This window comes from Mesocricetus auratus, unplaced genomic scaffold (assembly GCF_017639785.1).
Source record: "Mesocricetus auratus isolate SY011 unplaced genomic scaffold, BCM_Maur_2.0 Super-Scaffold_100006, whole genome shotgun sequence".
In the NCBI taxonomy this organism is placed as follows: Eukaryota; Metazoa; Chordata; class Mammalia; order Rodentia; family Cricetidae; genus Mesocricetus; species Mesocricetus auratus.
Window position 1 is genome coordinate 24672540 of NW_024429190.1, and position 23569 is coordinate 24696108.

At 41.0% G+C, this 23569-nt stretch overlaps 1 protein-coding gene across 1 annotated transcript; it reads right to left on the minus strand.

Annotated features, from left to right (window-relative positions):
* Positions 1-572: 572 nt before the first annotated feature.
* LOC101824861 (aurora kinase A-like) lies at positions 573-1860 on the minus strand. The gene is given in 3 exon segments (XM_040746635.1): positions 573-1487; positions 1490-1560; positions 1563-1860. Coding segments are annotated over 3 exon segments (1269 nt in total). The 5' UTR covers positions 1846-1860.
* Between the last annotated feature and the right edge of the window lie 21709 nt (positions 1861-23569).

The window sequence follows — 23569 nt, forward strand, 5'->3', positions numbered from 1 at the left end:
TCTTCTCTTGTTGCATTTGTTTGAACTTTATTTTCAGCATGGAGAGCTGAAAGTTGGTGAGACTAGTTCACTGATTTTGTAGATTAATACAAAGCACAGGAAGAGGAAAAGGCGGCTCCAAAATTACCATGCACTACCAATGAATGGGAGCAAAAGTAACAGGCACAGCTACAGCAACAGCACAATTACAGAAATGAAACACTGGTGTTCAATTTTGAGTTTGTTCAATATTGTTCACACTACAACATATCCTTTAACAAGTTCATTAGGTTTAATCCCATTCTATGGATTCAGTCTAAGGTAAGGTTGGCCAGTATAGGTTTGCACACTGAATCTTTTTGGTTCATAGAACTCTTCCTTTGAATACAGAAAACAGGAGAGCTGGGGCAACTCTCTGGGAGGAAGAGGTAAAAAGAGTGAGGACAGACACAAACTGACATGTATGGAGTAGTTGTCCCACGGGGCATGTGTCACTTTCCACTTCAATTTTTCATTGTGTACATGTCTTACTTCCAATACCTTTGTGATTAGGGAATATGCATCAGAAATGCTAAACATTGACTACCCAGGAGCTAGAAAGGGATGTATGGATGAGTGAGTCCTCTGCCACCTCCACCCTGTGGTCTGGCTTCCTCTGGCTCATTGCATTCTGCAGATGATTTGCTTGTTAACTCTTTGTTTTTTTGGCAAGTCGAAGGTTTTGAAGAGTGAGCTGTGACCCAGGGGTGCTCAAGAACCTCTGCTAGTGTTAGCCTCTGACTTGAGTTGTGCTTTAGTAGTCTTGAAATGAGGTCCCTGGCTCCCTCGGTCACAAAGTCAGGGAATGTGAATTCAACCCGTGATATCTTCCTGTAGGTCTCCTGGTGGGTGTGTGCCTCGAAAGGAGGCATCCCAACTAGGAACTCATAGCAGAAGACACCCAGGCTCCAGAGGTCCACCTTCTCATCGTGCATCCGGCCTTCAATCATCTCGGGGGCCAGGTAGTCCAGGGTGCCGCATAGTGTGGTTCTCCTGGAAGATGGATCGTGCACAGACCATCCAAAGTCTGCGATCTTCAGCTCTCTATTTGGCCCAAGAAGCAGGTTCTCTGGCTTAATGTCTCTGTGGATGACTCTCTTTGAGTGACAGTAAGATAGAGCGTTTGCCAACTCCGTGATGTATGTAGCCGTCCTCTGCTCGTCAAACTTGGAGAGTTTCTGGAGCTCTCTGTAGACTGTCCCAAGGGGTGTGTATTCTAGAATTAGATAAACTCTGGTGGCATCATGGAAATATCCATACAGCCTGAGGATGTTGGGGTGCTGCAGGTGGGACTGGATCTCCACTTCCCTCCGAAGCTGGTGTTCCACACCGGCCTTCTCTAGCTGTGTCTTAAACAGCACCTTCAGGGCCAGGATGAACTTGCTTTGCTTCTCCCTTGCCAAGTAGATATTTCCAAACTTTCCTTTACCCAGTGGGTGGCCAATGTCAAAGTCTTGCAGAGTCCACTGCCCTTTTTTTTTTTTTTTGAGTTTTCAGTTTTCTGCTTTGATGCCCTATCACTTTCAGAATTACTTCCAGAGTCGCAGGGGGTGGCTGTTCACTCTTCTGAGGGTTACTAAGCTGGAGCTCGGGCCAAGGAACGCTGGTAGGTGGCAACTGCTTTGGCACTGGCTTCTGACCTGAGACAACTTTCTGTGCTTGTGAAGGGACACGGTGGGAGGAGTTGGAATGACACAAGGCCTGGCCACTGCTAGCCAATTCTAGGTTCTGAGAAGGAATCTGCTCTGTCACCAAGACTCGTTTTGGACCGAAGGGACCTGTAGTCTTAACAGGTCTGGAAACACAGTTTTCTTTACACCTGTCCATGTCACCCAAGGGCAGGATGGCATCCCCGGCGAAGACCTTCAAACGATTCCCAGGACCTTGGCCCAGCCGAGCCACTCTTAGGGAAAGAACTACCCCAGCTAAACATTCTACATATAACACAAAAGCAAGGCTGTGATTCTCAAGTCAGAATGAGTAGCAGGACTTTGGGGTATGAAGAAGTGTGTGCATTCGGTGGTGGTACTGGGAGAGACAACAAAAATGCTGTAACCATTAGGCTAAAATGTAGAATATGAGAGCCTTTCATTAGTGTGCGGCTGACAGCAGAAATGTCTGCTGTCAACGAAACATCCATTTTCAGACCAAACTGGTAGTCTCTAGGAAGGGCTGCCATCCTCCCACAACCCCCCACCATCTGAGTAGAGTCTTGTCGCTGGCACCTGGGTGCTACTTTCTCTACTTTATGGTTTATGACAATGTCTCCAATAAAAACCACAGGGACTCGGGCTCTGTTGACACCTGTCTGTAATTTCTCCAGCTTCTTAGGAAGCGTAGGGTGTTGTCAGCTGAACTGAAGCAGAGCAATGCTTAAGAGCTATGCTTTGAGGATAGACAGCCATAAGAGGGTTCAGCCTGACTGGCAGCAATGAGAACAAGTCTCCCGTTCATGGAATCCTGCCAAACCTACATCTTTTCCCGCGGTATCTTTTCCCAGTAGTATTGATGCCTGCTATTACACAATTGTTTTACACATGGTTGGGTACTTTTCTAGTTGTCCTTTTACCTATAGTTGAAATCTAGGAAGTCCCACCCTTGTCATGAATTCTTGTCCACAATACCTGATGCATCATCGCCTAGGTGACTTTGGAGCTGTGAGACAGTATACATTAGAGTCAGGAGAACTTGAATTCAAAATGCATGTCCAACACTAATCACAGTATCCCAGACAACACTGAGCATCCGTTTTGTACCTGTGGGGACAATAATCATGTCCAGACAAAATAATTTGTGATATAATGGAATCATTGGAAATGAGCCAAGTGTCTCCCAGGGACTGGTCATATAAATCATGGCACATCTACAGCTACAGTCCAGACACCATTTCTCGTTTTCTTTTCTTTTTTCTTTTCTTTTCTTTTTTTTTTTTTTTTTTTTTTTTGCAGTGGAGGGAGCTAGGCTATGCTACTCTCTATTCCTTTCCTACACTTTCTCTTATCTTCCAAAGGAAGGAAGGGAAGGGTGATTACTATTACTGTCATTGATGAGATTGGGAATGAGAAGTAGGACGTATTTAGTCAGTCCTTACTTTTATTTTAAGGACAGGTTACCCACATGGGTCCTTATACCTCAGGGTGCAAGATCTACCTGTCCACTGCTGCCTGGAGATTGGGAAGAAGATTTGTCCAATTTCAGGTTAGATGTTAAGAAATCTACAAGTCTTTAAGTTAACCAGAGGCTAAGGAAGGTCGCATTTATACTCATATTCAGAACTTTCTGTAAGAAAGAGTGTGGATCTAGAGCCTTCTTGATGCTCTAATATACTACATGGGAATAATTCCATTTAAGTGGAAAATAATTTGGTAAAGATTTTTGGCACACAATAATAAAATGGTATTTAAGGACAGTAAATATATCACAAACTAGAAAATAGGTTCTGATTCTGTTCTTGTTTAAAGTGCAAAAATTTAAGAATATTCACTAAGCTTTTAATGGAAATATGGCTACATGGCTGCATAACTTAATGATGGTTCTCTTGGAGACACAAGATAATTGGCATTTTAAAATATTTTTTTAGTAAGGTTCTAAAATAACAGCTCATTTCTATTTTATTGACAAAAATACTAAGCCTTATTTATTTGTCAATGCTAAAAGATTGCTTTCGGAATCCTCAAAAACAATGAATGGGTTAGGTCATAAGTAGAGTAGGTGCTACAAGTTCCTGGGTTCAATTTCAGCATTAAAATAATTGTCAAAACTACAAATGTCACACAATTCCATTTTTGTGAGTTTGTTGCTTAGACTGTTTTTATTTAAGTCGGAAGTAATTATCAGTTTGGCTAGAGACCATCTGGTGTCACTGGTTTTAAATGGAAAATTTTCACAAACTCTAAGTCGCTCTAAGTTTCAAACTACTAAGGATGAAATAAACAAGCAGCTTCACAATGTTTTATGCTCGGTATGCATTAAATGAAAGGAGAGGATGTGGTGACTAATAAATGGATGACAGGAAAATGTAGAATTGTCCAGATGGAAAAGGCCTAAGTATCGCTAGGGCCTAGTGATAGGAATGAAGCCAGGCACCATGATCGAGTAGGCATCATGATCGCCGTGGCCTTTTCCTTGTTATTAGTTGCTACCAATTGCATCCTTTACTCCAAGGAGCCCTAAAACATTTGTCAGAAAAGATGACACCCTGTGCACATGTCTTCTCTTTCTGGGACATCTATTTCACTTCAGAGGAAATGAGATACATAGAGATCAGGGACTTTCAGAGGTACCTAGCCTAGGACAGAGCCTGATACTCAGTCTTGAGCTTAGCCTAGAACACTTTTGGAGTCTTATACATGAGAAATCTCTGCCCCTGTGCGGCTTCTTATGACAAGGCAGGAGAGGACAGTCACCTGCCTTTACTATGTTTACTGTCTGCTAGTGTCCTCTGATGAATGGCAGAAAAAAACCAAAATCCTAAAATACAGAAAAAGAAAACAGAAAATAACATCCATAAGGAAACAACAGAGGGAAAGAATGGATCTATGACAGCAAAGACTGAAAAACATAGGATTCAACTTGATACATGGATAAAACAAGTGATACAAACATCAGTTTAGACTTAATTGGTACACCCCATTCACTGAGAAAAATTAACAAATGAAGAGGAAAGTCTGTACTGTCTTTAAATCACTTCTAACCAAAACATTTACATAGTCATTTGATTGGAATTATATTTAAATGTTAGTTTATCCCATCCCTTCCCCTCTTTGAGATAGAGGTTGTCTATGTAGCTATGTCTGGCACTACAGATTAAGTTGGACTCTTCCCTCTGTCTCTGTCTTTGGAGTACCAGGACTACAGGTACTCACCACCATAGCCAATCTCCTCCCAACTCCAGTCCCCTTTTTACTTGTTACTTTGAGATAGATGATCACTGTTACTCAGGCTGACCTTGAACTTGTCTTATATCACAGGAAGGCCTGGAGTTTGTTGTCTTCCTGACTCAACCTTTGGGGTAGCTGGTGTTTTAAGTAGCCTTTACTGATGGCTTAGAATAAGTCTTTTAGAATTCCACAGAGAGGAATGGAAATGGATTCAGCTGAAATATCCATCAGTAGCAGCCACCCTCAGCCAGAGAAGCTGAATCAGGAGCTTCAACAGCAATGCACTGAACAAAGGAAATTTCTTTTATAGACTTTTGTCTTGTTTTGGGTTTGGGTCTCACTGTGCAGCCTTGGCTGGCTTGGAACTTGCTATGTAGACTAGACTGGCCCTAAATTCACAGATCAGCCTGCCTACCTTAGATATTAATTTTAGTCATATTAAACACATCAATACATGTTATACACATACATAAACTTGTTAGAGATGCTTTCTGATTTATGGTAAAATTACTTCTCAACAAACACAGTTGTAGATCAACTTATGTTTAGCCCACCTAACTACCCAACAACCCCTGGTCAGCGCAGAAACTGTTTGATCTTTATTGTTGTGGCTGACTAGGGATTGTAGCTTGAGAAGAAGAAGAAGAAAAAAAAACAGTCATAGCTGCACATTGCTTGTCAAGGACAAGATCCTAGTTCAAACCTTAACAGACAATTTCTTCCAAATGTGTACTGCTTTTACATCAAAAGTTGCAGAAGCATGTGATGGACCCTTCTGTCAGGAACTGTCACCTCATGTCATGTTGATCATTTAGCACAATATTCATCAGACTTTGCTCTCTTTCACATCAATACTTGGTCTCCTCAAATCATATGGAGTAGGCAATAGCATCCACATTTTATAAACAACAACAGCAAACTTTGAAAATTGCAGTTAGATTTTTACTTCCCAGCTAAGCAACCATCTCAGTGGTTTGTATACATTATCTTCCTTATGGACTAATTGGAGCTCCTGTCATCCAATTCCTTGGTAATGTAGCCTATGCAGAGTCTGAGGACAAGGTCATCTGGTTGAAGAGAAAATTGGATATATTGGATATATGACACAACATGTGTGAGTGTGTGTGTGTGTGGGGGGGTGGACAACAATATGGTGCCTGCTCACTAATGTTATACTTCAAAATTTTATGGCATGGGTAGTGGAAAGATGACTTGATGGCTAAGAACACATATTACTCTTACAGAGGCTGGGGATTGAATTCCTACCACCAACATTGTGCAGCTCACAATCAACTATAACTCCAGCTTCAAGGGATCCAATACCTTCTTCTGGCATCTGTGGCCATCTATACTCATGTTTACAACCCTGCTGCTACATACACACAGCCATATATACATAATTAAAAATAAAATAAACCTTTACAAAATTGTTCAGAGGCGCTAAAATTTGGAAAAAAAAACAAGAAGACCTCTCTGAGGTCAAGGGACAGAAAGCCGCATGGATCTTGGGCACATGACAGGTATTTTGGATCATAGCTGTCTCAAAGAACAGAGGAGAAGGTGTAATTCAGATTTTTCCTGGAAGTTATGTAGGTAAAGCCTCCTTGTAATTCAGTAAGTACAGGACCATTCCTTTAAAGTTACCAGGAAGGGCAGAAGAAACAAATGTGTGCTCCATTGTCTAGCTGCACAGTGAATTGACATCCTCAAGCTGGGAAGTCCAGACTTCAGTGATCTCCCAATTACCTGTGGAAAGAAGCAACTTTGAAGTTTCCTAAACAACTGAGATCTCCATCACTCAGATCTGAACAGAAGAACTCAGGATGTTCATCTTGTGTAATGGATCAAGTGTGCCTGGCATATTGAGAGCACTGTTTGATATTTCTTCTGAGAAAAAGTCATGACTTTGCTTTGGTGTTGGCCTCAGGTAACTTTTGAAACTGGCAAGGCATTCATCATGCATCATTTTAATGCACCATAATGCTATTATTTGTCAACGCAAAAACACAATTCTCACCTCAAGGGGCATAATCAATGTTTTATTCTGGAACCAAATGTTAGTGACCAGGGTCCAGGAATACAGACTAAGGTTACCCAAATTCTGTGTTTTAATGAGATAATAGTTCCAAGAGGTTTTACAACAGTGGGGCAGAGAAAATGACTAATCAGGATCCTTCCTTTCCAAATGTATTAGTGGACATATCTGGTAGGCATGTCACACACATGGCACACTTACCCTTTTGTTTGGTAGAAACAAAGATCTATTTTTTACCTTAAGATCACAAAAATATTAGCTCACATAGGTAGAAGAGCAATGACTTGCTAGGGAGAGGGATAAAGATGTCTGAAATCATTTGGTTTAGGATTTGGAATATTCCATCTTCTCCACATCACTGAAGTTCTGATCCATTAATCAGTTTTGAAACAGCATATTGTAAGCAACAGTTCTTTTCAGGAACTGTCTCTTGTGTAGTAAAAGCAAGTCTTGAAGGCATCTTTGTGGGATCTTTTAGAATTTGATGTTAGTCTCTTGGTATCAAAGTATGTGGTTGAAATGATATCCTACTGTAGTTGGTTGGTCACCAAGTCAATATGGTCACTGTCTTTATTAAACAACAAAACAAAAACCCCTGTATGCAGAAACATTGCCAAGGGGAATACCATGGAGGCTTGATAGTGTTCCCACAGATAGTGAACTTGGAGAAAAAAGTTAAAAGCAGAAAGGAAAATTAAAAAATCAAAGAAATGCTGGGTATAGCTACTGTAATTTGGTAGGATGGCTGTATCAGTGCTCGCAAACATGGTGCTTTAAATAGCACTCTCTGGTGGTTCTGGAGTCTGAGTCAAAGAACAAGTGAACATGTCTGGATCCTTCCTGGGCTGTGAACAAAAATCTATTACAAACCATTTTTCAGGCTTCTGGTGCTATGCTAACAGTCTTTGGTGTTCCTTAGCCTGCAGGTGGGTTGTTATTACCCTGACCTTTGTATCTTATTCTCTTTCTGTGTCAAAATTCCTGTTTTTATAAGGACACTAGGCATATTGGAGTAGGGACCCATCCTACTCTCATATGTTAGAGTAAATAATTATAATCACAGTGATCTAATTTTTGAATCTTTTTTTAGGATCATGGGGTTAGGGCTTCATGTATGATTTGGGGGAATATAATTCAACCCATAGCATTTGGTGTGGATGGAGAATGAGAAGACTACGCTAGATGGACAGATAAGTTGGGCTTTGGTAACTCAGACTCAGACATGCCCTTGCTCCTAAACACACTGACTGCTCATGGAACTGCAGTGTCTCTGGTGCTTGTGCAAAAGCCAAATTTTCCAACAAAACATGTTCCTTGTGGGACACCATACGATGTAATAGTTTTCTTCTATAAAGCCATTTGGGAATAATCAGACTTACCGAGAGACAAAATCTTCAAGATATATTTTCTAGTTTTCATCTATGCTAATGCATCTTTGCTTTTATTGGTCAATAAATTAGAGATACAGAAGAATGCATACAATTAAGAAAAAACCTCAGTTACTGATTTCGTACCCTTTATTAATGGGTTGATTTTGGAAGAATAAATAATCCAACATTTGCTTGAGTTACTTATTCTTACTTAAAACATTATTCCGGGGCTGGGGGTGAGACTGGAAGCCCAGTGTTAAAGGGCATGTTGAGCATATAGCCACAATTCAGGGTTTAATCCCTAGTACCAATAATTATTAATATTCTCATTAAATTTTCTAGTAATATGACATTACCGATAGCTGAAGCTTTAGAGGCATGTAAAATACACACAATGATAAGATAGAAATGTAAAAACATAGCTAGAAAGCAAACAAACTTCAAAAGATAATTTCAATTTATAAATAAATTCTACAGATTAATAACAAAAGGGAGAGTCATTTTGAAAGCAACACAAATCCTATATAAAGAAATAAAATAGATCAGAATTATAATAGAAGATTATAACAAAAGTGTCATCTTGGTATTAATAAGTAATAAAACTAAAGGAATGAGATTTTGTTATCTGGTCATGTTTTCAAAGATTAAAAATTGCCTAATATTGGCAATTCATATGAAAAAACACCATGTGGGAAGATTTGCCAATATACTTCAAATCTTTGACATGAGTGCTGTTTGATCCAGTTATTCTAAACTTAAGAACGTCTCTGAAGGAGTCAATAAGGATTATGCAATAATATACTTAATGGTAAGGGAAATAGAAATAAAATAAAAGCTAATATTTAGTGAATTATGTCCTAGTTACAATAATAAGTATTTGCATGTATTAACTGGCTTAGTTCCTAAATACCTTGACATGAGTAGTTCTATCATTATTTATTACTATTTGGCACAGATATTACCATTTTACAGTCTTGAAAACTGTTTCATAGAGAAATTAAGCAATTTAACTAATTTCCTTGGAGAGTATAAAGGAAAGTTCATTGTACCATTGTTGATAATAACAAAAATATGTGCATCACCTATCAGATTAGGTGTGTGATTAAATAAGGGGACATTTACACTTTACTAAAAAGAATTAAACCTACAAAGAAAGAGACATGGAAAAAATAACCATGATTGATTGTCAAATGGAGAAAAACAGCCAGCCAGAGTCATTACGTATGCATCCTCAGGAGACTGACTCCAGAATTCTCCCTGGATATCAAAATCCGAGGATGCCCAAGTTCCTTGTATAGAACACCATAGAATTTGCTTAAAACCCAAAGGCATCCTACCACGTGCTTGAAACCATCCTGTCTCCTGATACATAACACAATGTAAATGCCACACAGACAGAGTTTACAATGTATTATTTATGAAGGCATGACAAGAAGGTACATTCTGTGTAGATCAACATTTTTTCACATATTCCAATTTTTGGTTGAGTTGATCTACAAATTCAGAACCCTTAGTTATAGGTCCCACTGGTACAGAGTGCCACCTGGAATTAATTAAATATACATCAGCAGTTCAATTGTAGTTCTAAGTGTCACAGTTGATCTCTTGGGAAAGATTACAACCTCCACACTGTGAGATGGACATTGCTTTATGTTTAATAGTAAACATGCATCACTGCTGTGGCTGTTTGGGAAGGTACATCTCTTCTTCATCTGAATCCTACACTGTGAGATATAATGAAACAGTCATGCAAGGAGAGCCCTTGGGATGGGGCCCATGCCCCAATGGGCCATGTACTAGAGACTCATTCCTCAGTGTACTGTTGCCCAGAGTTAGGATGTACAGGAGAGAGAGCTTAATGTATGTGTGTGGGTCTTGAGGATCCTAAAGTAGCTGGTCTCTGGAGGAAATGGACTGACTTCTTATGAAAACTGGTTGTTATAGAAGCCCAAGCTTAAACCTCAAGCATAAGTTTTTTTTTCTGACCAAGCTTTAATCTCCTTTCCCTCCTGAAGTTCCTGTTATGTACATATCATGAGACATCACAAGAGCCAATGCTAGCCAGTCTCAGGTATTTCACTATAGCAACACAAAGTTAAGTAGTACAGTGCAAAATGGCGTCATTATTACTGAGGTTCCCATAAGAGAGCACTTGTAGACAAGTGGGTTCCAGCCACTTGACCCCAATTGAATAGAATGAGCTGAGACAAGGATGCCTCCTCCTCTCCCATTCACCAAATCTTGTTAAGCCACTAATCTTCAGCTAGGATGGAAGAGTGACATAATGGGCAGAGTGTGGTCAGAGTGATACAGAGAAGTAAAATCCACAGAGAAGGAAATGTTTATCTAAGTAAACAATTATGTGTTATGTTCTTCAATTTCAAAGATATTCAAGGCTCAGTCTGCGGGTCCTGTGGTTGTTATCTCTACAGGCTGGAATGAGGAGGCCATCCTGGACTATCAGGTTAGCTTTCAACTTGACTTCTAATCATTAGCAGAGGTGTCTTGTGTTTGAAGTAGAATCACACTCTGTAGCCCAGGCTGGCTTAGATCTCACTCTATAGCCCAGACTAGCCTTGAATCCTTGAGAGTATTCCTGGTTAATTATTCTAAGTTAAGATGATGAGGGTGAGCCAACCACCATCACCATGCCCGGAAAGTAGTATCCTTGTATCCTTATACGAGATAGACGGAGACTTGTCTATAGAAGAGGAAAAGATGATGTCATGTTGGAGCCCCAGAAAAGATGCAGAGACCTGGAGATGGTCCATGGTCAGCTTTGAGGATGGAAGGACTATCATGAGTCAAAAACTGCAGAAGCTATTAGAAGCTGGACAAAGCAAATACATTGTTCCCTAGGAGCATGAGAAGGAGCTTGCCCTGCCAACATCTGGACTTTGCCCATCAAAACAATGTCAGACTTGTAGAACTACAATAAATCTGTGTTGGATAAGACACTGAGTAAATGTTGATTCATTATAATAACAAAAGGAAACGAATATATGATACTGGAAACTGTAACCAATTCTCCCCCTGCCCCCGCTTCTGAGTTGGAGGATGTTAGATTAATAGTTCAAGGCTAGCCTTGGTTACAGCGTGAGTTTAGGCCAGCCTGGATTGTGTGAGAACCTCTTTCAAAAAACAAGAAATCAATGACATCTGTTTTTAAAAAAGAGCAAAACCAAAAATTAAAAATTTTTGCATCATCATGAAAAGACCCGCTGGACTCTATTAATCATAGTAACAGCAAGATAAAGTCCTTTCCTTTTGGTACATAATACTAAGAATTCTCTGTTCAAAGAAACCATCTTCTGTCTCAAACACAGTGAGGACACAGTAATGTTTTACTCATCTGGCAAAAGCATTATCAGTAAACAGCTCAAAATACTGAAATATAGCTTTAAAATGCCCACAATCCAACATTTATCATTTTCTTGCTTTTCTTCAAGAGATCATGGATTCCCACATTTCTTCAATATACCACCCATAAAGATTCAAACCTCAAGTACTTTATTTCTAATCATAATTCCCCTTTATTATTGAGAATTTATACATGTGTACACAACGAAATCATATATCCATCCCCACTTTCTCCTTTAACTCTCCCCATCACTCGCAACATACCTTCTTCCAAATTTAGTGTCTTTTATCTTAATAACCCCACTAAGCCTAATTAGTGTTGCCCACATGTGCAAGGGCATGGAGCATCCACCAGAGTACGGGTAACCTCCCAGAGGGAATACCTCAAAAAAGAATGACTCTCTTCCTTCCAGCAACTATCAACTCTCCATCCATGGATAAGGGTGGGGCCTGGAGAACACCTCCTTCATCTGTTCTAATTGGCGTGATCTTGTGCAAACAGCCACAAATGCCATGGTGTGATCTTGTGCAAACAGCCACAGATGCCTAAGTATCATGTCCTGCACTCCTCATCCGAAGGCTCTACATTCATGTCTCCCTCCCTTTTAGAAGTGTTCCCTGTCATACAGTATAGTGGTTAGAATCCCAACCTGTCTAACCTTCATTTATCACCTCCTGCCACATCTCCCTCCCTCTCTCCCTCCCTCCCTCCCTCCATCCCTCCCTCCCTCCATCCCTCCCTCCATCCCTTCCTTCCTCCATCCTTCCCTCCCTCCTTTCTTCCTTCCCTCCCTCCCTTTACTCTGTCCCTCTCTCTCCTATTCTTCTATCCTTTCCTGCTTCTTTCTTAAGTCCTTTACTGAGGCTATTAAATGTGGCTGTGTAAAATAGGGCCCAGGTATTCAAACACCCCTCCAGAACACTGAGATGTTGATATCAGGCTGCTAACTTGTATTTCAAACTCCCCTGAAGTTCTCTGGTGTCTGAATCCCACAGGCAGATTATTCTAATTGCCTCTCTCCTGCTCTCAGGATGGCTGGGTCACCTCCACCCACTGCTTCTCCTCCCGCTTGCAGCAAGCTCTGGCCTTTTAAAATTGCAGCTTCTAATGTGCTACCAAAATAGGGAATTGGAAAATGGAAGCTTGTAACAATAGCTTCTGAAAGAAGAGCTAAGCTTCCTAAGTGCTTTTCTTGTGAGTAGATCTTGGGGACAAGTGCATTTATTTGGAGAGAGGACACAAATTGGGGATATGCCTGCTGGATCAGCAAGACCCACTCAGCTAATTACCAGTTTTTGTGTTTTCTTTTTTCTCTTCTTTCCTTCTCTTTCTTTTTCTGTCTCTACAGCTATGAGTTCTAAAGGCAGTTGTATCCTACCAATATAAACTTTAAGTAGGCTTGATTTCTGTGCACCTACTATATGCCAGACACTACAAGTTTTATTCCACATAGAGTCTCGCTGGTATAGTGCATTCAGTAGAATAAATGGCACCTCATCTCCCACTCAAAGGTGTGAAATGGAAAGCCCAAATGCTGCTTGTCACTGTGCACATCTCCTCTGAGGCTGGGACAAAAGGGCAGGGCAGTGTCTGCTGATTCTCAGGAACACAAATGCTAACAAATGTATCTTGTTAGCCTGCTGTCAGGAGCAAGATGTGTATCAAGAAGGCTGTGTGTCTGAAGGCACTAGAATAATTCCCTTCTAATAAGTTTCCATTTAACAGAGAAGCTGAGATGCAGCCAGGAGCCGCCTACCGGGTGTGCTTGAAGCATTGGAATGTGGGATTAGTTGTGTGTGCATTTCTGAAAAAGGCCAAGGCCAGGTGAGCCCCACCCATGTGGGCACCTGGGCCTTAAAATGGAGCTCAGGGACACTGGCAAGCTAGTGTAGGTTTCAATTACTCTTTAAAATGCCCAGAAATATGTTGCTAATGGGCCTTCTCCCCAAATCATTCTGAGCAGGAAAGAAAGGTTTTTTTCTGCATATATTCAGGGACAATTGTTGGAAGTCAGAGATACATGCATTGCTACATTAGGTTTTCTTGGAAATTCTCCATTCTTCCAGCACACATTCCAGAAAAGAACCCAGAAGGGAATTTCTGAAGGCATCGGTGACTCCTGCAAAAGGTATGTCATGGGTTTAATGGACAAATACATAGATTCCTTGGATAATACCAAACCAAGACTCCATTATTTCCTGTGTTGCTGTCTTCTTTCATAGGAGGAAGACAGCTTTGCCATCCCCGTCTTTCTTTATACTGAAAAATGTTCCACTTTTTACTGATTCCAAACTATATTTAAACTCTAAATTCTTTTCTCTACCCCCCAGGGATCACCAAGCAGGCTCCTCCGAATAACAGCTAATGAAATAAAGAGAAGTCGTGTAATTTTTTTTCTAACAAAGAAATACCATTTCAGCTTGCAAACTAATTCCATTTGTGATTTAGAGGGCCTGGGCACCTTCATCGAAAACCTCCCTGGGGAAAGGATGGATGGCCATCGCGATATTGCACGAAAATTAGTATCAGGCCACAAATTATTGGACCCCATTAGGAATTTCTTTTAGGTAAATTAAGGTTATATATCACAATCTTCCAAGAGCCTTGGATGTTTTGAATCCTCAAAATTAAGAGAGCATTTAAGATTTCCTGTAATCTAATACTGGAAATGATTAAAATACAAGGCCTACTTCTCACAAACCTGGCTTCTCTTGAGCAGCAGTCTCACTTAAAGAAAGAAAGAGAGAGAGAAAGAGAGAAAGAAAGGAAAAGGAAGAAAAGAATAGAAACTAGAGGAGGGATTTAATAATAGAGAGGATTTTGGTAAAGACACATCGTCTTGTGGTTAGCATGTAATATACACTGAGTGCTCATCAGATCACCAGAAGATGTAGATGTGTATCATTGGGTATTTATGTGCGCACAATATGTGTATTTATGTGTGTATCTGCATGTGTGCATGTGCTAGCATACATGTGTTGTCATCAACATATATGTTTATGTATGTCTCTGCATTTGTGTGTACCTGATAATTTTTTCTGTGTGCCTGAATGTGCATTTCAAGCTACCCAAAACAGTTCATATCTCCTGGGGGCACACATATCTGTATTTATGTTCCCTGTCTTTGTTTATTCAGTAATCAGGTTTAAGCTGAATTTTATTGTGTTTTCTACATCCTTTAAGTGGCAAGTTGATATTACACTCTAGCATGTTGCTTTGTTCATGCAATATTGTAGAAATGTATTTATCACTGTCCAGGACAACCACTTCCATATCTTACATTTTATCTTAACTTTATAAACGTTTTAGCCATGACTGAGTAAAAAGGTTGTATTCTCCAGCAAGTGCCTGCCTTGTGGAGGGTCTTGCATTCTCCTCAGCAACTTCCCTTCAGTCATCTTCATGCTATCCTTCTAGATCCCTTAGTATATACCAACTCACATGATCTTCAGTTGAGAATTCAAGCTTCATATTCTAAATAAGAGAGGGTGCCTGATGCTCTTTGCCCCTCAAGTGACTATATTCAAGGAGGAGAAGAGGTGAGTATGGTAGAGTTGTTCTCACCCTGGTTTTCCTCCCTTCTCACCATCTAACTATCATGTCAACCTTTCCCAGACCTCTAAGATGATGTCACATAAGAGTTTGGGACTGCAGGGAAGAGATCATGTCTCACTTCCAGAACTGCTACTGCCAGCCAACTGGGGTTTTGCTGGCAGCTGTATGTAGCCACAGTTCTACATGTTACCTAGTTTCATCTTCCTAGGACTGTGATGCTGAACTAGCTGTTCCATGGTATCTGGGTAGGACTGGTGCCAAGACCTCCACGCACAGCAAATTCTGCCAATACTTCAGGCCTCTGAACAGTAAAAACTGAGTGACTGGCAACATTTGCCTGACACCCTAGTGCTAGCAGGGAGAGACAGGTGTATCCTGGAGTTTCACTGGTCAGTCAGTTAGCCAAAATTATGAGCTCTAGGTTGAGTGAGAGACCTTGTCTCAAAGAATAATATAGAGGTATATGGAAGAATATTTCCAAGTGTTAGAGCACAGGTTTGCCATTAGGCCCATAGCCTGAGTCAGACCACACTTCCTTGCAGTTCTCTCTAGGACAGAAAAACTAAGAAGTTGTCTGTGCTGTGACTTGACAGTTCTCAATTTATGGTACCCAGCTCCTCCATGCTCTTTATCACCTATGCTATGTTGAACTAAATCACTTGATTCGAAACTTACCACCACCTCTAAAGGGTTATAAAGAATCAGACCTTTCATTTGTTCAGGGGGATGACTCTAAACAATCCTTGGAGCATTTTCTCAGGGAAGTGTTCTAAAGGATGCTCCCAAAGAGGTTTCTCTGCCCCCTGCTAGCATGGTGACTATCTATCATCTGTCTGTCTGTCTGTCTGTCTTAGTCTCATTCATAATGAAGCTCCTTTCCAAATTTTAAAGGAAATCATCTCTTTCCCTTTAACTATCCCCCCCCCAATGATTAGATTTCTATGTATTGTACTGTTTCTGTCTAATGTTGCCCCTCCAACTTTGAGATTTAATCATAGTTTGAGGCCTATACATTTTAATGTGCCTTATTCCTGGAAGTAATTATGAATTATATGTCAGCTTCCTTTCTGGACTTAACACCATTATAGCATGAGCATCAACCTCTGGCGTCCACAAGTGTACACAAGGGCAAGCACATGAACACATACACACAGATACCCCCCCCACATGCACACTCTTTCAAACACACACGAATAACACAGTGTTTGCATAGAACCTGTGCATATCCTCCGGTAGAAATCAAGCCACCTCTAGATTATTATAATACCTAATGCCATGACAGTGCTCCATAAATACATGTTTTATTGCATTGCTGGGTAACAAAGGTGAGGAAATGCCAGTATGTGCTGAGTATAGATGCAGCTCTTTTCCTATTCTTTTTCCAAATATACTCAATCCAAAGTTAATCAACTCATCAGATACTAACCACGGGAACACATATGAGAGACTGCTCCCCCTTTAGTTCCACTCCACAGTAGGAAATAGGGGTTCCACGAAGTTATATGATCTGACCAGTTTGAACACCAGCCCCAGTGTTGAAAGTCCAGGCTGGGTCAACTACCAGGTTAAGTTTCTTTGTTGGATGGGTTTCTACATTTCCTTCTAGCTACACAAGTTTGTGGTAGTTTCCATCTCTCTTAGTTTGCATATCAGGTTTTCAAAAGGAAGCCCAAACCTTGCCACTGTTTGGTGATCATAGATCCACACTGGAATTCTGCTGCAGAGCTCACAGTGGCTATATCTACAATCTCAAGCTTAAGAAGTTAGCACCGCCATAACTAAATGTTGCCTTCAAAGAAATTATTCCCCATTCCCAATGGCAAAATTACTAGAGAGATTCTATTTTTAATGAATTTTTAAAGTTTACTATTATTTTATTTGTGTGGGGGTGGCATTTGTGCATGCCACTGCACGTGTATGGAGGCCAGAGGACAACTTTGTGGAGTCAGTTCTCTCCTCCCACCTTTACATGGGTTCCAGGGGTGGACCTCAGGTTGCCAGGCTTGCATGACAAACAGTTTTACCTGCAGGGTCCTCCCATAGGACCTTGGTTCTTAATTTATGCCAATGTGCTTAAAATATAGACCACATTCTACAAATGCTACTTTTCTAAAAATTCAATTTGGCAGGGTTAGGTAGAATATCCATATATTGCTAAAATGAACCGTTTACACATCGCTGGCTTGGATCCAGATTGTCCTCTAAAGGCTAATATGTTGAAGGCTTGGTCTCCAGTGGATTTAAAAAATCATAGGCAATTTAGGATGGAGGGTTTCATTGGAAGAAACAGGGCTTCAGGACTTGAGAGGACAATGGGACCCCAGCTTCTGTTCTCCATTCCTTAGTCACCAGGCACTTCTGTCACTGTTAGTATTTAGGCATTTGTACTGGCCTGTCCTTGGGGTTCTGACAGGATATATCCTCAGCTGCAGCCACTAAAATACCACCTGTGTCTATTCACTATGTTCCCTTTTAAAAGGGTCCTGCCCACCTCCCATTCTCCCTCTCTTTCTCTTCCTCTCTGTCTGTTCTCTCTCCCTCTTCCCCCTCTCTCCTTCTACCCCCTCTCTCTGATTCTCTTTACTCTCTTCCACTTCTCCTGTCTCCAGAGGCCAGTCTTCCCATTTGCCTTTCCCTCTTTTTTTTTTTTTACATTTAAGACATTTTTTAATTTTATTTTCCAGTTTAAATTTAGATAAGAAACAAGGTTGCTTCACAAGTCAGTTCCAGGTCCCTCTCCCTTTCCCTCCCCTCCTCCCGTGCCCTCCCCCCAATCCCCCCCCCCGTTATCCCCTCATTCCCCCAGGGAGGGTGAGGCCCTCCATGGGGGTGTCCATAGTCTGTCATTTCATATAGGGCAGGGCCTAGACCCTTCCCCAAGAGTTCAGGGTGAGAGTGCACCTCACATTGTTCTATGGGAGTCCAAAGTCCGTGTGTATACTTGGGATGGGTACTGATCTGCTACCCAAGGCTCAATAGATTACCTAGGCCTTTCCCTCTTTTATGATACTTTTCCTTTAATAAAAATTTGTCTGCTTGAATTCTGTTGCATCGTGTCTTTCTCATGTCACTTAAAAAAATTACAACAGTCATTGCATACTGCTTTTCCCCAGTGTGGATATTTCAGTTGAAATGTCTGAAATCATGAACCAAAATATACCTTTCTTATTTTTAAGAACTTTCCTTGGATATTTGGTTACAGTTCCACAAGGCTAACACAGAGATTTATTAAAATCAACATCTGGAAATAAGTGGCTTTGTCTTTGGGTACTCAGGGATTAAAACCCTTTGGTTGTTTATATATATATATATATATATATGTATATATATATATATATTTCTTTATTGATTTTTGGGGAATTTCACATCATGAAATCCAGTCCCATTCACCTCCCAGTCCCTTCATATCTACCCTTACCACTGAAGTGTTCCCCAAAACAAACGCCCCAAATGAATTAAAAATAAAACAAGCAACAAACAGCACATACACACACAAAACCCTACACCACTCCCATCTTTTCCATCTCTTCTACACCTCCTCATTCATCCTACTGACATTGGGAGCTGAGGTGTGTCACCTTTTGTACAATCAGCCCCACCCACAATTATTCATTGCAATGAGTCTTTGGTCTGTTTCCAAGGCCTCTGACCTCTGGCACACCAACATCACTGGATCCTCAATAAAACTACTCTTGCATATCTTGCTGTTACCCTGAGTCATGGATTTCCTTTGGCTAATATGAACATGGCCCTTGGCAGCAGCTCAGTCCCGGGTGTCATCATGGCTTCAGGTGGCAGCACAGGCCATTCAGATCAGCATGGCCCAAGCAGCAGCACAGCCCTTGGACACAAACATGGCCAAAGGAGGCAACCCAGACTTAGGGTATCCTTGTGGTCTTTGGTAGCAACATGAGTCATGGATGTCAACACAGACCCCAGCTGTGATATAACCATAGACCCAGACATGGCTCTTGGCATCATCCTGGGCCCAGACATCACCCTGGCCCTGGGTGGCAATCAGGCCACCCACATCAGGCTGTTCCTCGCCAACTTTACTTCTTCAGTTCTGTCTCCTTCCACAGTAGCTCATCTAAATGGACCCTACCTGACTGACACGTTGTGGTAACACATGAACCTGTGGACTTTGAATGCTCAGGTTAGCCTATGGGTGTCTTTCAGCCACCTGAACCAAGTGGCACCACTGTATTTTTTTTAAAAATTAATTTCTATGACTTTAAGAAAACTACAAATAAAGGAAAACCCATGTCTTATCTCATGGAAAAAATCCCTTCTACTTTTAACTGTGGGCAGAATCAGGGTGGGGAGTGAAGATAAGATTTCTCAGAGATGGATCTATATGGCACAGGTTCCCTGCAGCCTTAGTGGTGATCAAGACATTCTTTCTGGGGCTGCCCATGGCTTCCTTCCAGGGTGGCCCTAAAAGAAAAGAAAACCACTGTGTTTGTACCTTATTTTAATTATGCACTACAATTCCACAATCATCATCATCATCATCTTCTTCTTCTTCTCCTCCTCCTCCTCCTCCTCCTCCTCCTCCTCCTCCTCTTCTTCTTCTTCTTCTTCTTCTTCTTCTTCTTCTTCTTCTTCTTCTTCTTCTTCTTCTTCTTCTTCTTCTTCTTCTTCAAACTGGAATCTCTTCACAAAAGCCACTGGGCTAGAAATCTTACCTTTTACCTCAGGTGGTATGCTAATATTCTCTCTTGCAGAAGCAACAAGACTGGATGGACATCAACAATGAGTTGCTTGTCTAAAATTTCTGTAATTATGATTTTCAAAATGTATATGATTCTAATACAAAGCTTAAAATGTCCAGGGATGCAGTGACTTGCACCTAACTCAAGAGTCCATATTCCTTAAACCTCACAAGAGTTTTGTGAGGTTTGCTACTCAGTTTGATTCCTGTATCACTCTCCTCACTTGATGGTTCAGGTAAATTTTTCTCTCATGATCCATATCGCTTTGGATTTTTCAAAAGAGTGAACAGGACAATCTTGGAGGAAAGTAACTAGATGCATACCCTTTGTGAAAAAAGTAAAAATTGTGAGACAAATTAAAAATAATTGCCCGATGAATACACTGTTTCCTTCTTTACCTAGAAAACAGCTGTGGTGTAAAGTTAGAGTTACCTTTGTCTGTTTATATCTTATGTGGCTTTCTCTTACTGCTAATCTTCATCTCTCTCTCTCTCTCTTTCTCTCTCTCTCTGTATGTCAAGAGCATGCATGGGGGCTGATGGTATAGGGCATACTGTTATAGATAGATGCCCTAACCTTGGTAAACATTCCAGCTGTGATTACACTCACTAAGATGCCAGGAAGCACTTCAGGAAGAGAAATTGCTCAAGCGTCCAGAGGTGGGTGTCTTCTAGCAAATATTTATTTTCGTACTTTCAATGCACATAGCATGAGAGAATGACACTGGTGAGGTTATCAGTGGAGGACGGCTGTTCAAGAAGACACAGGCAAATATTCACCTTGTAACTTTGTCCTAGCAGATCACAAAGTCACTGGGGCAGCTTTCAGTATGGACTCAGAGGGCTTGGCTCCTCCTCTCCTTGACTATTGGTGCTTTCTGCAGTCACTGGCTTCTTTGTAGTAAACAAAGAGACAATTTAAAGTATGAACTAGTCAGGAGGACCATTCCTTCAGACAGATGTTTACACATTGACTCCCACACCACACACTCAGTGAATTGATTTCTTAGGAATTAAGCTCCAGATGAACACACTTTGAAAAGGTTAACATGGAAAACAAATAGCTTCGGTCTATTGCTTTACTTCAGGTTCCTTTCCTTCCTTCCTTCCTTCCTTCCTTCCTTCCTTCCTTCCTTCCTTCCTTCCTGTCCTCCATTCCTTTTTTTTTTCTTTTGACATGGGTTTCATGTAGACCAGGGTAGAGGGTAGCCCTCAATGACTGATCACCCTCTTTCTAGTGCTGGCTTACAAGCATGTTTTACCAGTTTATATGCCTGGTTTATATAATGATGAGGATGGAATCCAGGGCTTCATGCACCTAGGCACGTACTCTACCAACTAAGGTGTGTTTCCCATCCCTAGAATGACATCAGAGAGACACAGGAGAAACCCTGTACCAATAGCTGGAATCTGGGTGCTCTAAACTGCCTGTATAAACACTAAGAGCTAGTTTGACTTATATTCAAAAGAGAGATGATTGGATGTGCCCTGCTAATGTGGGGAATAAGTTTGGTCATGTAGATACAGACTTGACGTGAGTTCATAGAGCTGAGCATAGTAGTTCATACCTGCAATCACAACACTGGGGAAAGCTGAGGCATGAGGCTTCCTACATGTTTCACGAAATCTGTTCTACATGGTGGATGCAGGGCCAGAAGGGCTGCAGAGCAAGGTCCTGTCTTTAAAAGAATCCAAGTTTCAGGCATATTAAGAAATCCACATCATAAATTATAATTCTGTCATTCCACTTAGCACCTCAGGTACCTCCCCCTCCCCATCTCTTCCTGGGCTTTTAAGATTAAAGAAACAAGCCACAGTTTCAGGCTCATCTTTGCAGGTGAGCTGAGCTCTCTTTCCACCATTCTGGCAGGAAGTCTCACAATTAAAAACTAAACTAAAATGTTACTCTTCAGGTTTTTATTTTAACCAGCCTACAATTTTTTTTCATCCTCCTTTGCCTTTCAGAAAGCCTGCAGCTGACGGCAGGGAAGGCAGACGGCAGCAGCCTTTAGATGTCTTGGATTCTTGAATTTTCTGCCTCTTATTAAAATTCCATCTCACCCATTGCCTGATCCCACAGGCCCCTGCCGCAGCTCCTACAGAGCTGAGCCCGTTCAGGTTTTATTCATTTATTCATCAAACATTTAATCTCCTACATACCGGGCACTGCACCAGGCTCTGCACCAGCTGGGTGCATAAGGGAACATTTCTATTCCTGGAGAGCTCAGTTTAAGAGTAGTAGATCCATAATTGTGCACATACACACATACCCGAGCACATATACATGCTTACATTCACAAACACACACACAATAAAATGGACACACACATGTGCATATACACACGAACACACATACATGTGAATACACACCACACTCATATGCACATGTGTATAACGCTACGTACATGTGCATGCACATGCATATGGGCACACTTATACACAAATTACACAAACACACATATATGCACATACAAGAATGCATACTCATATATACACACATACATGGGCACATATACACACATATATACACATACAAACACACATTAATACAAAAATACACTCATACACACACATGCATACATATTATGAATCTAGGGAAAATGCCATGAGCAAGGATTATCACAGAGTAAACAAGAGATTACAGGAAGTCCCATATAGATATAAGAGAAGGAACAAGAAAGTTCTAGAAAGGAGACAACCTGCCACTTACCTCAAAAGGCAAAGTTTCCAAAAGTCTCTTACTGTCTCTGACAATGCTGCCTTCCATTGTGTTCTCTCCCTTTGTTTCTTTCTCATCTCTGTCTCTGTCTCTCTTGGTCTCTCTCTATTTCTTTCTGTGTGTCTGCTTTTCTCTCTGTGTCTGTCTTCTCTCTTTCTCCTTCTCCCCCTCCTCACTTTCTCTGCCTCTTTCTCTGGCATATCATCTATGTCTCTCTCTGTTTCCTCTGTTTCTCTCTATCTCATTCTGTCTTTCTCTTTTTTTCTCTGTTGCTTTTGTGTCTCTTTCTGTCTCCCTGTTTCTGTCTCTGTCTTATCTCTCTGTTTCTGTTTTTGTTTGTCTCTCTAATACTTACCTTATTTCCTGTGCTTTTTCACTGCTATACTTCTAGTGTCTTACAATATCTGGGCTGAATTTCATTGTCTTCAAAATTTACACTGGCATTTTAACCCTCACCATCTCAGAGGATGACTGTTTTAAAGAGGTAAACTAGAGTGAGGTCCTGTGGGCATCCTAATCTAATGCCACAGGCATGTTTATAAGAGATTAGGACATAGACATGGAGAGACTGTGATCACAGAAGGAGAAGGTGCCATTACCTACACATCAAGGACAAGGAACTTAGGCCTCTCAAGTCTGGACCTGGGGCTTTTAGTTTCCAGGGTAGTGAGTAAATTTTCTGTTGTCTAAGCCATCAGTCTCTGCATTTTGTCATGACATCTTTAGCCAGCTAGTGTAAAACTCAAAATTTACTTGTTGAAAAAAATGAATGGTGATGACATTGCGAATGGAAACCAAGCATTCCTTTCTTTATGACTAAATCATGGAGTCCCAGGAGGCTGCCAGCTTATTAACTAGCACAGAGTAAAAGCTCAATAGAAATGAGCGGGTTGTCTAATTAGCATTAACTCATCTCC